This window comes from Bos grunniens, chromosome 9, assembly GCF_055505025.1.
Source record: "Bos grunniens cultivar Pamir isolate PY7600 chromosome 9, Bosgru_T2T1.0, whole genome shotgun sequence".
NCBI classification, from domain to species: Eukaryota; Metazoa; Chordata; class Mammalia; order Artiodactyla; family Bovidae; genus Bos; species Bos grunniens.
The window spans coordinates 92,807,434-92,823,320 of record NC_141173.1 but is presented as its reverse complement, the minus strand read 5'-3'; the positions used below and the strand labels follow the sequence as shown (position 1 = coordinate 92,823,320).

At 44.4% G+C, this 15,887-nt stretch overlaps 2 protein-coding genes across 25 annotated transcripts in view; one reads left to right on the top strand and one right to left on the bottom strand.

Moving 5' to 3' along the window:
• The window catches only part of TFB1M (transcription factor B1, mitochondrial), a 69,620-nt gene extending 67,131 nt beyond the window's left edge, over positions 1 to 2,489 (top strand). For all 3 annotated transcript variants that reach the window (XM_086318490.1, XM_086318493.1, XM_086318489.1), the window contains one exon: positions 515 to 2,489. In XM_086318490.1, the coding sequence (XP_086174616.1) occupies positions 515 to 746 (232 nt within the window). In that variant the 3' untranslated portion in view covers positions 747 to 2,489. The remainder of the gene's footprint in view (positions 1 to 514) is intronic.
• TIAM2 (TIAM Rac1 associated GEF 2) overlaps positions 1 to 15,887 on the bottom strand; it is a 243,521-nt gene that overhangs the window by 4,013 nt on the left and 223,621 nt on the right. For all 22 annotated transcript variants that reach the window (XM_086318453.1, XM_086318455.1, XM_086318459.1 and 19 more), the window contains 11 exons: positions 15,216 to 15,284; positions 14,174 to 14,299; positions 12,995 to 13,103; positions 9,037 to 9,216; positions 7,077 to 7,195; positions 6,022 to 6,130; positions 5,367 to 5,425; positions 4,692 to 4,797; positions 3,687 to 3,774; positions 3,168 to 3,322; positions 336 to 1,952 (listed from right to left, as the gene is read on the bottom strand). In XM_086318453.1, the coding sequence (XP_086174579.1) occupies positions 1,357 to 1,952; positions 3,168 to 3,322; positions 3,687 to 3,774; positions 4,692 to 4,797; positions 5,367 to 5,425; positions 6,022 to 6,130; positions 7,077 to 7,195; positions 9,037 to 9,216; positions 12,995 to 13,103; positions 14,174 to 14,299; positions 15,216 to 15,284 (1,716 nt within the window). In that variant the 3' untranslated portion in view covers positions 336 to 1,356. The remainder of the gene's footprint in view (positions 1 to 335; positions 1,953 to 3,167; positions 3,323 to 3,686; positions 3,775 to 4,691; positions 4,798 to 5,366; positions 5,426 to 6,021; positions 6,131 to 7,076; positions 7,196 to 9,036; positions 9,217 to 12,994; positions 13,104 to 14,173; positions 14,300 to 15,215; positions 15,285 to 15,887) is intronic.

Sequence of the window (15,887 nt, the reverse complement as noted above, 5' to 3'; positions counted from 1 at the left end):
TCATTTTAAAACAATAATCTGATTGATAGATGAAATTTACAGTTTATACTTGAGTCAATTTTAAAGATGCTTCAGTTATCTTAAAGAGGAAAATAACTTTCTATTTTCACATGTTTTCTAACTTTAGGCTGGTAAATTCAAGTGACAGAGAATCAAAAATGCACCAGAAATAATACGCAATTTTTATATTTAAAATGTGAGGCACAAACTTGTATTTCTCTGAGAATGCAGCTGAGCATATGATAAATTTCCCTTAGAGATGCACGTACTGATTTGGCTTTAGAGCTCTCTTCTCACGTGGGCAGATTAGCTCTGCCCTCAGTGGTGGTTCATACCTGTTGCCGGTGGTGTAAGCAGAGCCTCCTCCACGGGCTTGGGGCCCGCAGGTCTCTGCAGAGGCTCTTCTTCCACTCCCTAATGTTGTTGGAACCATGCCGTTTTCAAAGGAGGAGAGAAGGAGCAGCATCGTTTGTAGAATTAAAATGAAATTCTGATTTTTTTCCTCTTCTTTCAGAATGTTATTCCCTGAAGCTCGGCGATTAGAAAGCACGGGAAAACTGTTAGAGTTGGCAGATGTGGACCCGACTCTCCGACCTACCCAACTCACTGTCTCACATTTTAAGAGCCTCTGCAATGTGTACCGAAAAATGTGTGATGAAGACCCACACCTCTTTGCTTACAATTTCAGAGAAGAACTCAGGCAAAAGTCAAAAAAAGAGGATGACAAGCAGAGCTGCAGACTGTAGCTGCTACTCAAGGGGCTGCCAGCCTGCCAGGTGCTGAACTTCTCATGTGTGCGCACGACTGTGACTTACTCCCCTTTTACAGCTTGGTAAAGAGAATAAATATCAAGTAAGATAGAGTACAAGCTTTAATATACATATATATACTGCATAGATGTGACATGTTTAGTATAAACAGCATCTATTACAACCTTACAAAAATGAAGTATCTGCACATTGTACCCCTAACCCACATTAAAATAATTTAAATATGCTTTAAATAAAGTGAAACCTAATAGCTGAAAGTATTGGAGAAAAAATGACCTTTTAAAAGCTATTAATCACAACTTCCCCACCTTTTTCTACATAAATTAGAATGCATTCATCTTAAGGATTCTAAATCATTTTGATACCTGCTCAAAAGGGATATAAACTAAGTAATTTACAAATTCTGACCAGTTTAAGCTAGTTTTCTGATCCACAATAAATTAAAATAACTTAAGTCTTTACAACTATTTGTGGGAAAATGTATCCTGCACAAAACCTAATAATGAATAGTGTTTCTGCAATTTTCATTTTGCCACCAGTTTAAAAGTGAAACCAGCAATGTAAGCCGTATCTGGGTTGGACTGTGCTAGGACTTTCCATGGCTCTCTGTTTCATAAAAGCACTCTTCGTTGACAACCGATGTTAAGCTCTGGACGCTGAATTCTCGCTCAAGGACAGAGCTGAGATCAAGGTTGGCGTTTCCAGGATGACTGTCCAGGGACTGGTGACGTGTCTGCGCCTTCAGCAGGGTGCCCCTGTCCCGCTTGGTGCTGTTGGCCTTGCGTTTGATGGCGCAGAAGTGCCCCCGCACCAGCTTGGGCTGCCCGTCCTTGCTGGGCGGCTCTTCAGCCGGGTGAGCATCAGGGTCCTCAGAGATCCTCAGTCTCTGGAACTGGATCTCGATGTCTTTGGTGGGGCTGCCCTGCCTCCGAGCCTGGGGGTAGTCGTCCTCGTCGTCGCTCAGAATGTCGCTCTCTTTGATGAGACTGTTGGAGAAGTCGGCCAGGCCCGCGTGGGGGTGCTGCTGGGTATCCTGCCCCCTTCCGGCAGGGGGGCAGCCGCTGCTCTGGGTGCTGCTGCTCAGGCTGCCCTCGTCCGAGTCCAGGGAGCTGCCCTTGCCCGGCTCCCCCGGCCACTCGCTGCTGGAGGAATTCTTAAGGACTTTTAAGGACCTGGATGAAGCTGCAACGAGAAAAGCACACGTTCCCTTATGACAGAGGAACTGTTTCCACAATGTGTAACGTTGGCCTTGGAGGTTATGAGAGTTAACATCTTAATTAAAATTTTTTCATCTCACTTAAATTACTAACTGTCCTGGGACTTGAGCAAAAAAAAAAAATGTAGATACTGCAAATATGGACATTTTTTACTTATGTGTAATTGAAATTTTAAGTTGGGGAATTTGGCATTTTTGGATGATAAGTTATCAGAACTTAATTACTGAGATAGAATAAGTTATAAAGTGTCATAAGGGCTAGGATTCTTATTTTACTAATGAATAAATTTAAAAGTTAGTGGCTAATAAAATCTAGGTTCCTTTCTTTTACTAAAGTACTTTGTAGTTTCAGAACTAAGATTACATTATTTCTCTGCCCACCTTCTCACCTGTTTATTTCCACTGTTGCTCAGGTAAAGATTGGAAAATGCTCTTTTTCTCATGAGAACTGTCTGTTGGATTTCTCAACTTTGAGATTTAACAAGAATATTGAGTTGCACACACGTGTATTTGTGTTTAACTCCTTTCTCTTGGGTTGAAAGGAAGAGGGGGAGTTCAATTGTGTTTCTGCAGACAATAGTATATTTTTGATGGCTGTAGCTTATTTTGCCAGTGGAGGAAAAAATAGAAAATATATGGTAAATCTGAAGTGGTCAAACTACCAAAAATGAGAGATACATTTTGCAAGACTAAAAACTAGATCAATGATATTAACGAAATAGTTATATAGAAAGCTGAAAGTTTATCTATACAGTGGGTTTACTGAGAGTGGGTATATTCGACTTTTTGACCTTTATTCACTTAGAATTGACCTTCTCTAGAGGCTTTGCACTGTTGCGAGCACTGGAACATGACAATGAGCAGAAACAAGTCCCTCGACTCTGGTACATTTCAGTGGACGAGAGAAGATGGTAAGTGCAGACTGTCAGCCAGTGGAGACGAGGGTGGGGGTGGTTGTGCTTCACAAAGTGGGGAGGGGCGTGTTGTAGGTTTCTTAAAAGAAACAGCATGGCAGTGACCACCTCATCCATCCTGTGTGTTGGGGTCTGGTTTACAGCTTAGAAAGCTACTGCAGATCATCTACAAAGTGATGACTGGCTGCCCTGTTCGAAGAGCATACATGCTTGCAGAGAAGTTTATCATAGTCTCCCGAGTACACCCAAGGCTAGACAAGTTCTCACCTAATTTGGCTGAGACAGGAACACGGTTCTTAAGGGGTACCAGGCGATCCTTACATGTTTTCTCCAGGGGTAATTCACACTTTATGTGACGCCTGAAATTTTCCCTCAGGATAGATCGAATCACCTTGACGATGTTGGTTTTGCTTTCATTGTCACTAGAGGGGAGAGAAAACACTGGTTGTTTCTGCTGTCTCACCCAGCTTGCCCTTGTCTCCTGCCCTCCCGTGGTACATGAGGGCAGACTGACAGCAAGTTGCCCAGCCTCTGTATGCCGCGGCCTCTTGTCGCTTACAAAAGGAGTGAGGATTGATGGTTCTTGAACTTCCTGCAGGCACTAAGATTTGGATGTATATTTAATCAATGTATTATTCTACTAGAGCTGCAGTTGCCAGTTTGGAGAGGGTGGGTGTGATCCTGAAGTCATCAAAATTCAAGAGGGCACCAAAAATAAACCCATTTTTAAGAGACTATCATTCTATCTTATTCCCATTGGCTTTCATTTTTGGAAGGGAGCAATACCTGCAGCACAACTGAAAGATGGTCTCTGGCCGTCCTTCTATTTCTGACTTGGTGTGGATCAGCTCCCATAAGGAATTATTTTCTGTCCCTGTGTAAAAAGAAACCAGGGGCTGCAACTCTGCCAAAGATGCTGTGATAAAGGACACCCATGAAACTTTAAACCCACAATCTAGAGAGTTCAGTATTCCCAATTCTGACTCTCCTCATTTTCTTCTGGGGCTCAATTCTGTGTATGACTTCCACAATAGTTAAAAAAGTTAAATGTGTTTTAGTTACTTTTTGTACATTTTGTGCTGACATTTCCCATCCACCTTGGTGCTTCTACCCTACCTCTGGATCCCATCTCTGGGGAAGAGGTAAGTGAACCCCATTTTTCAGCCTCATCCCTTGGAAGGAGTGTGCTCAGGCACTTTAGGTAAAGGCAGCCAGCACCACACTTAGTCATGGTTCCGGAAACGTGAGTACTTCCCGCAAAAACCGAACAGGGACCCAGACCGTCACCGCGGGCCTCAGCCTGGTGGTCTTTTCCATCACCAGTGGCACTGGCACCGGAACAGGGTTATTCTAGAAGGATCTCTGAACATTTTGCATGGAAAATTTTTTTCTGTATCACTTGTAATACTGCTGAATCTTAAGGAATTTTCTGGTATTTCAAATTTGTAAGAATTTGTGGACCTGTGTTTAACAAATTTTAGGGATAGATATTACCCTAAAATTATTAGAATAACTAGAAATGTTAGATATTAGGAAAATGTTGAAAACCATAAACAGTGAAAATAAGAAAACAATGAAGAGAAGTATTTAGCAAAGAAAAGTCATCCTCTAGCATTTACTTCCTCCAAAGCCTGTAAAGAGACATCACAACAGTCTCTCGTCCTCATTTTCCTTGCCTGTAAAATACCAGAAATTATCCCCAGGTTCTTTCCTCCTCCTTTTTCATTCCATAGTTTGAAAATTCCCTGAAGATGTCTTTTTTCTGGCATTTGTACAACATGCAACCATTACCTGCTGTATTTCCCAGTCTGACTTGAAGCGCGGATATGGGGATCAACCAGCGGAACTTAAACGGATCCAGGTCAGCATTGCTGTGTGCAGGCCGGGAATTTGAGGGCTGTAAGGTGAAAACCCCCCAAGAGCAGGTTAGAGCAAGCTGGCTCCCAGGGTACATGTGCGCAAGGCGGGAACTGGGCGCTCTCCCTGGTGCAGACGCGCCGCTGTGTGGGGCTCGGGGTACAGAAGGGAATCGGGTCAGGTGAGCCCCAGCTCTGAGGAAGCTCTCGATGGGCTGCGGACAGGGCAGCGTTGTGGTTTGGGGAGCAGAAGTCCTAGGCTTCTAAGCAATAATGACAAGCAAGCCTTCTATGATCTCATGTTACCACCTCTAAAGAGAAACCAAAATTATATAGACTGACTTCTATGGAGCAGACATGGGTCATTTTTAGAGACAGAAAAGCTGCTTTTCTAGGTAGGCCCCCAGCACGGGTATTTATGTCCATCTTTTCAGACAGACAGCTTTGATGGGGAGAATAAGAAATACCCCAAGTATCTGATTCGCTCAGTTACCCCAGGAATAAGCCACATCAGTTGGCCAGGCCTTGGTCCTTAGCAGGCTTCCCAGTTCAGTAACAGGAAGGTACAGTTCAAAAAGTTTGCTTTAACCAAAGTTAATTCATGTCTTACCAATTTCTTTTTCAGTTTGCAGTTTTCTTTATAAACCAATATGACAGCTCTCTTAAAAACTAAAGAGAAGAGAAAGAAATGTCATTATTTAATACACACTCTCCTAACATTGAACTGAAGCTGAGTATTTTAATAGCACAAAGCTCTTCAAGATTCCACAATGCTGACACACGGGAGAATAAATAGTACTTCCTTCTGTTCATATTTGAATCATGCACAAGTACTTGCTTATTTAAAAGCTATTGTTTGAACGAGATCCTGGCATTTTGTTTTTTGAATTCGTGTTTTATCAGAAGCTGAGGACATGGGGTTCATCTCAATGAGAACTCACAGTCTATGCCCCCTCTCCCAGCTCTCAGTGGGAATTAAGACATTTTGAAGTGCAGCAAACTAAGATGGCAGATTTCAAAAATAGACCCAGGAGCTCTGTTCCTGTAACACTTGGCCAGATCCACCAAACCAAGCAGCAGAAGGGAGGAGAAGGTCGTGTGTGTACAGGGCAAGGCTTCTAAAGAGCTGGAAGCTGCCCATGTGAAGTCAAAGCCATTAGCGCAGTGACTCTAAGTCCTTCTGGAAATCAGGAGTTTGTGGGTTTAGGAGGTTCTTCATTCTTGCCAGCCCCTCAAGTTTACATTCTTGTGAATGGAATACTAACCAAATACTGTGAGTTCAAGGTCCTTTCTGGCTTTTCCTAGAGACAGAAATGGATTCAACCAGGACACTGTAGAGTGCATCAGAAGCTCCCCCATTGAAAGTTCTGTGACCTGAATGGTAAAAACAAGATCAAGGAGACATGGAAATCCAGGGGCGGGGGGCGGGGGTGGCTCAGGAGAGAGGGATCACACACATATGGTCATTGCTAAAACTCAGGTATGTTCCATTTTTATGGTTCCCATGAACACAGGGCCTTAAATAGCAGGTTTGAAAACATGAGCTAAGCACCACACTGAAAAATAAAGGTGAAGGCATTTTGCCCCAAGGCACACACACTGTGACCTGTGGGATGACATTCCTCCCACCCCAGGGTCAAAGTTCATCCCAAGTGCCTTTGAAACCAGGTGAGGCCTGCTAATAAAAGAGGTACCAACATTGAAACTGACTGTAATTAAAAAAAAAAAAACGTTTCCTGTTCTTGCCTTTTTCTACTTAAACTACATTGCTCCTTATGTGTAGACTTTTTAAAGCTCAAGATGCTAAATTTGGTAATCCAGCCAGAGAAGAAAAGTAGGGAAATTGTCAAATTCCACTTAAACTGCTTTTATAAGTAAGGAGGTAGCCACCAATACTTGAGGTTAGAAAAGGGAAAAAAAGGAAAAGCCTTCAATTCTCTTCCCACACGCTGACTCCCACTGCCTTTATCCCTCCCCTCCCCTCCCACAGCCCCAGCTCTCCATTTATAGTCTAGCCTCTGGGATTTGTCCTGACCTCACGCTCCACAGGAAGAGGAGGAAGAGGTACGGATACGAGCTAAGAACTAGTTCTCTGGGTACAGTAGTTATTAACAGAACAGATGATTACGCCTTTAGGCCAATGCAGTCAATTTTATGTTATATTTACACCTAAATCTTATAATAAGCATTAGGATCAAAAAGAAAATTTTAGGCAATTTCTCCTGTAGGAAAGCCCTAACTGGGTGGCCTGGCCTGGAGGTCACCTCCAGACCCACGGTCACAGGCATTCAGCCTCTCGGAATCCGAAAGTCCTACTGACCTCCTTCTCTGTTCCACTCTGCTCTGCTACAAGCTGGTCAAATACGGTCCCATAATCTTCATATATCTTCTGCATCTCATTGATGTGGCTGGCTACTTTTTCCATTGCCTTTAGTGCTTCTGCAAGATACGCAGTCATAATTTGTTTTACAGTTTTGATTTGTTTGAAATCCTACCCAACAGCAATAATAAAAAACCTTAAGATTCAAGCCAGAATTCGAGACCAGTTCTTAACTAACAGTAGCATCATTCAGATAGGGCTTAAATAGCCTATGGTAATCTAGTTATAATGAAGAACAGCAAAATTATCTTCCACCTCAAATTCTCCTTGAAATGAGGCAGAGTACAAGTAAAAAGCATCACTAACAATAACAGCTCCCACCTATGGACACTTTCTATCTGGCATATTCTCCTAGGTGATTTACATGAGGCATCTCATTTAATCCCCACAGCAGTGCAATCAGAATAGGACCTATTATTGATCCCATTTTACAGATGAGAAAATTCAGGTGCAAAGGGGTTTTTTGCCAGACATGAGGAGGAGCCAGAATTAAACCCAAGGCTGATTAGCCATAGGATACCTGCTCTTAAATTTTGCCCTCCTCCCGGACCACTTAACTGGAATAGTGATCAATGACAGTTCTTGAACAAGAACTTACAAAAGCCTCCATAAATATCCCCTTTCCAGAGCAACTGTTTGCATTTATGTTTGGTGTTAATTTGAACTTTATACATGAGCATGTGAGGGACAAAGTGATTTCTGTCAAGGTCAAAAAGCAAAATTTCAAGTCACCTCCAAACTATTTTTCATATCTTGTTCTTCTGATTCAGGATTTTAATTCCATCTTTAGAAGAGGGACTTTAAGCAGGCAATTTTTTTTAACAGACCCCTTTTAAAGACCACCTCAGTGCAAAGTGAACTATTCACACAGCAATTGAATCCTAATCATAATTTGTATCATTTATAAGTTTTAACTTTCAAACCAAAAAGTTTATCCTTATGATACAATATGCTTGTCACAGAAAAACCGTTTCATTTACACTGCACTGTTTGCTATTCAGTAATACTAATATTTACTAGTAAGTTTGTTTCCCTCTCCATGTGCTTATTATGTGCAGCTTAACTGGATCTCCTAGTTCTGACACATGGAGAACAAATCCCTTTTACTCTCCAAACAGCATCTCTTTAAGGGATACTCATTGCTGTTCAGTTACTAAGTTGTACCAGACTCTGAAACCCCATGGACTGCAGCACGCTAGGCTTCCCAATCTTTTACTATCTCCTGCAGATTGCTCAAGCTCATGTCTGTTGAGTCGGTGATGCCATCCAGCCATCTCATCCTCAGTCATCCCCTTCTCCTCCTGCCTTCAATCTTTCCCAGCATCAGGGTCTTTTCCAATGAGTCATCTCTTCTCATCAGGTGGCCAAAGGATTGGAGCTTCAGCATCAGTCCTTCCACTCTAATTACTATCAAAGTGAGGGGCCCTGTGTATTTGACAAACTTAGGCTGATCATTTCTGAGGTTACGAAGACGACACATCGGCGTCAGCTGGTAAAGCTTCATCTGTCCTTGGGAGTTCAGTCTCCACTGGCAGCTGTCCACAAGGTGGAGCCTCACACAGCAGAATGGATCAGTAAACAACACAGAACCTCACAAAGTTGTGGGGGAACAGGCCCGGGCACAGGTCCTGGCAGCACTATTTGTTAGACACGTGACCTGAAGCAATTTATTTCAACTCCCTGAGCTTAAATTATGTTCTTTGAAAATGGAATCGTCCCTCCAAAGGGCTATTCCAATGAGATAATTGGAAATGCTGTGCCCATCTACAGGGGTGGCCATAATGCCTAGCTATTTGCACACACTAAATGGTACCTAAAGGTGAATAATCACGATGCTGAGAAGCATTCCGAATGTGACACCAGGCAGCTGTCAGGTCCCCCCTCGGCCCCCGCTTCTTACCCGTCAGATGATAGTGCTCCTCGCTCTCGTGGTCCGTCAGGGACACCAGCTCCTTGAGCAGCAGCGGGTACTTGAGCACCCTCTGAACTGGCTTGATGAGGTAAGACTCCAGCGTGGAGGAGTGCTGCTTGGTGGGGTTCCGGGCATCCAGAAAAGCCTTAAAGGCTTTATCAGTTTTAGCTGCAAGCAGATGGATTAAAAGACCCTTAGAAGAGCACAGCAGGATGATGTAAATTCCACTTCCTTTAGGTTTTAATGGAATTACAGATGATCCACTGCTACAGCCCTCCTAATGACATCCTTCCAGGAAAAAACCACCTGCACCAGTGGGTCATGCACCCGCTGTCAACAAGGACTCAGCATCATCGCTTGGTGACGAATCCCACAAAGGGAGCTTACTGGGCTGCCAGAAGGGCCCCAGCCACAGACCAAAGAAGAACATGGAGTCAAAATGCAATGGAGTCTGACTTTAAAGGCACGTTCACCTGCAGACCCACAAGACAGATTGAAACTCACTTTCTCAGCGTCTATATCAAATAATTCATAAAGCCACAAAACAGTACTATCCAAACCTACACCATCAGTTCAGTTCAGTTCAGTCGCTCAGTCGTGTCTGACTCTTTGCGACCCCATGATCGCAGCACGCCAGGCCTCCCTGTCCATTACCAACTCCCGGAGTTCACTCAGACTCACGTCCATCGAGTCAGTCATGCCGTCCAGCCATCTCATCCTCTGTCATCCCCTTCTCCTCCTGCCCCCAATCCCTCCCAGCGTCAGAGTCTTTTCCAATGAGTCAACTCTTCGAATGAGGTGGCCAAAGTACTGGAGTTTCAGCTTTAGCATCATTCCTTCCAAAGAAATCCCAGGGCTGATCTCCTTCAGAATGGAGATCAAAAACAACAGAATGATCTCTGTTCATTTCCAAGCAAACCATTCAATATCACAGTAATCCAAGTCTATGCCCCAACCAGTAACGCTGAAGAAGCTGAAGTTGAATGGTTCTATGAAGACCTACAAGACATTTTAGAACCTACAACATACCATTCACAAAATTCATAGAGCAAACCAGTATTTTTTTTTTCCACTGACCTAGGACAGATTGCTACTTATTCTGTACACTTAAGGGCTATTTTTAAAGCGAGATCTTTTTTTTTTTTCTTTTCCTTTAAAAATAAGTTGACAAGCACTGCAGCTTCCATCTCCACAGCTCCGAGCAGTCTATGCCTTCCACCAGATTCAGAGCCCCCTGGGCAGTGAAAACCCCGTCTCTGTGCAGTGTCATGAAGGTACACTCGTGAGCCCAAGTGCATTTAATGTTTCAGAGTGCTTGTGGACACCTCAGCTGTTGCTTTGGATTCCACATGCTGGCACTGGTCCACCAGCCGCTGGAATTCAGCCAATTTGAAGGAAGACAAACCTTTATTTGGGGTTTTATACAAAAGGCAAAATACAACTTGTAGGAGGTGCAGTACCATTTTGAAAATGGCTACGAGACAGCGTGGATGGTGAGATGACCGTTCATCTCTGCGACAAGGAACTGAGTAAACCATCTGTATGCTTTTAGTTTATTATACTGCCAAGAAGGCATTCCTCAGAGGAAAGTAGTTGTCTCTGGTTTAAAGAACTAGACAAGATAGATTTGGGCTGTGTCTTGTTAACCTCTAAGACTTCGTCTAGAGGGTAGCACTCTAAGACTCCATTTTTCAACTTGAGCCTATTCTAAGATGCTATGAAGTTCTGGGTTTTAAACTGAAGGGCAGAACTGCATCCGTGGACGTGACTGAACACTCTCAGTATCTGAAGGAACCCTCCACACCCTCGTGACACCACAGAGAGACCGCTCCCCGGTTCTGAAATAGACATATGGAAGCACACACTCGATTCTTCACGGCAACGCCATTAGGAAGCATTTGATGAGAGAGAAAAGGGACTTGAAATGCAGCTTGGCTGCTCCTATCCTGTTGACACAACTAAAAACGTTCCAATACAAAAGCCTCTCAAATGCTTGCCACTGTCACGGACAACAGCCCTGATTCACTGGCTTCCAGACAGGTGGCAGATCTTCACAAGAGTAAGCACACGAGGGCAACCTTAACTCCAAAGGCGGCATTCACCTCTCGCGGGAATCGTTTCTTTCTCCCGGGAATTTTATATTATGAGTTCAAGAGTCAGTGGGTTCAGATCCTAAAGGATCTGCAAGTACACTTGAGAGAATGCAGGTAGCCTGGTGACCTTTCCTGGAGACAGTTCAGATGACCTTAACTAGGATGACATATATTTTCATAAGATGCCTTCCTCTATAGGACCCGCGCAGAACAGGAGCAACCCCTGGGGACCTGTTTCTATTTGACGGTCTCCATGCAGACTGAATTACTGCTGCTCATGACCTTGAGCTTAAAGGCGTCCTCTCATCTCTGCCACCAGAAATGAGAATTCCGAAGAACGAGATAGAAACCTATCTTCTGAGAGAGACAAATTTGAGAATTCTAATCCCATGCCTAACGAGTTTTGTGATGACTTAAAGAAGCTTTTGGTAATAACAGTTAAGCATTTCTGGTTCAGGGAATAATAAAAGAAATGTGTGGGGAAGTCATCCTGGCTTATACCTGAGTTAACTTGAATTTTATACCAACGAAAACAGCCTGTTTGTGAACTATCAAACAGACATTGTGCATCTTCTTTAATTATTAAAGAAAAGGGTGCACTGACCAGAAGTAAAGATGATCTGTGTTAAAAATAAAGATTAAATGCCTCCCAACCTGGGACACCAATGTGGGTCCTCCTTCCATGATAAAACTCCCTTCCCAGGTGCCAAGGCCATACTGACTGGCTCTGTACGTGCCAATCTGGTTTTCTTGGAACCTTGAAGGAATGTATTCTTGACTTATTTGATATTCTTTGTTCTGACAAGACAGAAAACTGCTGGCAGCCCTGCTTCTCTGGAGCACACCCTGAGAGAGTAATCACAGAAGCTGTCTTCTGGGCTAGGCTCCTTGTGCTCGGTCGTGTCTGGCTGTTTAAGACCCTACTCAGTTTGGCTCAAATAAAACTTTCTCCTATTCCTGTTATTGTCTGTTTATTATTTTCATCAACAGGTATTACAGGAATAGCTTGGACATAAGGTTGTTGACTTGATGATGGTGACTGTGACACACACACTCCCTCCAATATCCTACACATGAAGAAGGTCACTGCGGCCATCAAATCTCTGGACAGACTTCCCAGGCTGAGATGACGGGCTGGCTGGCCACTGAAAACCCAGGAGAATCAGAGCACTGACCGTCTGGCCCAAGCTGACCCACTGCAAGTCAGGGGCCAAAATTCAGGCATCTCTCCAGCTCCAAGAGTACTGTTTGCTGTTGACATGAAGGGGAAGAGCGAGACGGGTTTGCTACCGCTGTCTACTTGGACTTCAAAAATGTAAAATCTTCGGTTAAAGTCAGTCAAATAAGAGGATAACAATGCAGAGAAATAAAAGGTACTTCAGTGACAAGCTAGGGGCTGTGATAAAAACCAGCTTCACTTAAGAGCTTTTCATTTTAGTTAACACACGTCCTGTGAGTTTAGTAGTAGTTATCTCGTGGTGGTTTTTTGCAGTGGATCCTCAGGCTTAAGAAAAAGGTTAACAAGAAAGAAAACACCATACATCTCTTTCTACTCCCTCCAGGGGCTTATATGGTTGGTTAAAAGTTTTTAGAGCAAGGAAAAAAGAGTTGGTGAAAAAAGAATGCAGATGTAATTTAACAGCAAAGTGATAGCCAAGCAACATCTCGGCTCTCAGGCACACACATTCACTGTTACCAGAAAACTGAGATAAGTTTGGAACCTCCCCCTCTAATGTTCGTTCATTTCAAGGCCAACAATGGAGCACATCCCATTAAAATCACACTTATCCTTAATGAATACAAATTTACTCTAACAATTTCAAAAGTATAGCTATAAAACGTGAGCCACTTACCTCGCTCTAGAACCTTCTGTACTTTAATATGATTAGCACAGAATCCGCTATACAGTTTAAAGTGGTCCGCATAATAAAGGAAAGAGCCTCCGAGGGAAAACAGCAGTTTCTAGAAAGAGAGGGAAAGTTACATCAGACGTGGTTCATTCGATGTCTGCTGGCTCAGCTTGGCATCTGACCGCTTTGCTGTCTCCACGGTATTCGTCTTTCAGACACCAGGGCACTGTGCTTCAGGAAGGCATTGACTGAAGCCAGGGAGCGCCATTTGCCCAGCTGATGGACGACAGCCCAGGCATGCCTCTAGTAGATCTTCAGTCTGACTGAAAAGTTTCTGGCAGCAGAGCCTCTTGACACAGTGTGCAGGCAAGGACAAGAAAGAAAGTTCTATCTAAAAAAATACATCTGACATGACAGGATATAAATAATCTGAGAGGCTCATTAATAAAGCCAGCTCTGCCTTACTTAGGACAAATGATGCTCACCGTGTATTTCCTTAGTCCCTTTCTACTGTCTTCTGCCTTTCCCTCCCTAGAAGGACCTCATGGAAAAAAAATGAAGTGGCTCCAGTCATGTCCAACTTTTTGGGACCCCATGGACTGACTATAGCCCCCCAGGCTCCTCCGTCTGTGGGATTTTCCAGGCAAGAATACTGGAGTGGATTGCCATTTCCTCCTCCAGAGGATCTTCCCGACCTAGGGATCAAACCTGGGTCTCCTGCATCGCAGGCAGACTCTTCACCGTCTGAGCCACAGGGGAGTCCTCTTGCCAGTCACCAATGCCTGCTTGGAGACAGGGCTCCATAGAAAAGGATGCTCTCTTGCAACAAGTGAAAACCTATGCTCTCCTCCCAAAGTCACATGACCACAGAGATGCAGAATCAGATGCAGGAGGTGCTCCTTCCTCAGCAGCACTTGCCCTGCAGAGCCTTGGGCAGAGCTGAATAGGGAGCCCGGACTTGTCAACAGCAGGCAGACTCCATAAAAGCTGGGCTGCCCAGACACCTGATTCCCAGAGCATTTACTCGAGGGAAAAGCAGAGCCTTTTTTTGCCACCTGCCAGAGGAATGGCAACACAGAACTTATCTTTTCAACAGTCGAGGGACACCGCTTTCTCTTCCAGGGGAGAACTCTGCACCGTACCCACCTCTATTTGCTTTAAACCTACATCTACAATACTTACTCTGAACTGCGAGGGGGTTTCAAGTATGTTAAAGTCAGACGACGCTGAAATCCCATCCTCCAGGGTCTCGAGAAACACCTTTTGAAATTCAAGCATCTCTGGCAAGCTTCCAAAAAGTGACTCCATCTGAGTGAAGACCAGGATTTGAAAAGAGGGTGTTAGCGATGAAGATCTAGACACCGCTCTGAACTCCCAGATGCACAAACGAACCACAGTCATTCACCAAGAAGGAGACGGAAGTAAATCCTTTAAAGGACAGCGTATTCATGAGGGGACAGAGTTCATACACAGAGGGTCATATACATCTCCGGTCCCTGTAATTCTAGAATACGTTTTTAAGGGGATGTCAAGTTTTCAGAATTCAAATTGAGGGGTGGGGTGTGGGGTTGGCGGGGAATGGAAGTCAGTAAGAAAGAATTAATAACTGTGAGTTAACACTAAAAAGTCACATATTAAAAGGTAATTTGGGTCACACCTTCTACTACAAAAAGGGCACAGTCGCTCTTAACTGCTGCCACTGTGCTTCAGGGGACAGGAGCCACATAAACAGCTCTGCAAGAGGCCACGCCTAGGTCTCTGAAGATCCCTAAGTCTCTAGTTCCTTTGGGACCACTAGATAAAATCTCGGAGGTCTACTACAGTCCCCAGCCTTTTTGGGGGACCAATTTCACGGGAGACAATTTTTGCACAGCCAGGGGTGGAAGGGAGGGGATGGTTCCAGGATGATTCTCACAAGGCGTGAACAATCTCAATCTCTTGCATGCGCAGTTCACAGTAGGGTTCTCATGTCTATGAGAATCGAATGCCCCACTCATCCTTCAGGAGGCGGAGCTCAGGCGGTAATGCAAGCAATGGGAAGTGGCTGTCAATACGGATGAAACTTCACTCGCTCACCTGCTGCTCACTCCTGCTGTGTGACCCAGTTCCTAACAGGCCGTGGACCAGTACCGGTACCATGGCCCAGGAGTTGGGTGACCCCTGAACTAAAGGCAAGCAGAGACTAACCTGTGGGTCGGTGGACTGAGTGAAGGAAGTTATTTACCTCATCTTGGGTAAGAAAGGTCTCACTCTGAAGTGGCTCCAAATATAAGTCGAAGAGGCAGCTCAGATCCTGAAAGAAAAGACGACAGTCTTTAACCCGTGAGTCTCCAAAACACCCAAGCACTGCTCTGTCCACACCTTGCACTGGTATTAAGAACAATGACACTTAATGTGTGGTTGAGAGACTTGGCCCTGAAGGTGGTGGTTCCTTGCTCACCTAATTCAAAGAGGTTAACAGCACAATACAATCAGCATCTGCATTCCACATTTTTCTTTATGGCTCGATCACCTACTCTGCGTATTTGAATGTTTTACTGGCAGAGCCAGTAAAACGGGCTGGAGCCAGCTGCTCCAGCAGGAACACTCCTTTCCCTGCAGAGAACTGAGGTTTGGCCAGGAACTTCTGTCAGGCGTGGCCATGTCTGCCGGCCAACCCGGCTTCCTCCTCTGCCTCAGGGAGCCGGGCAACGGCTCCAGTGTGGACAGCTGAGCTGAGGAGGACAGGATGAGGTCTTGGGAGCTCCTCAGCTTCATGCATTATCAGAATTTCAAACTCCCAAACTCAAGTGCAAGAAAAATTTTCCAGAGATGAACATCATGATGTTTACCATCTAGGCCATCTTTGAGTCTTCACTAAACCTGGGCTCTGACAGCACAGAATAGTGGGAGTTGA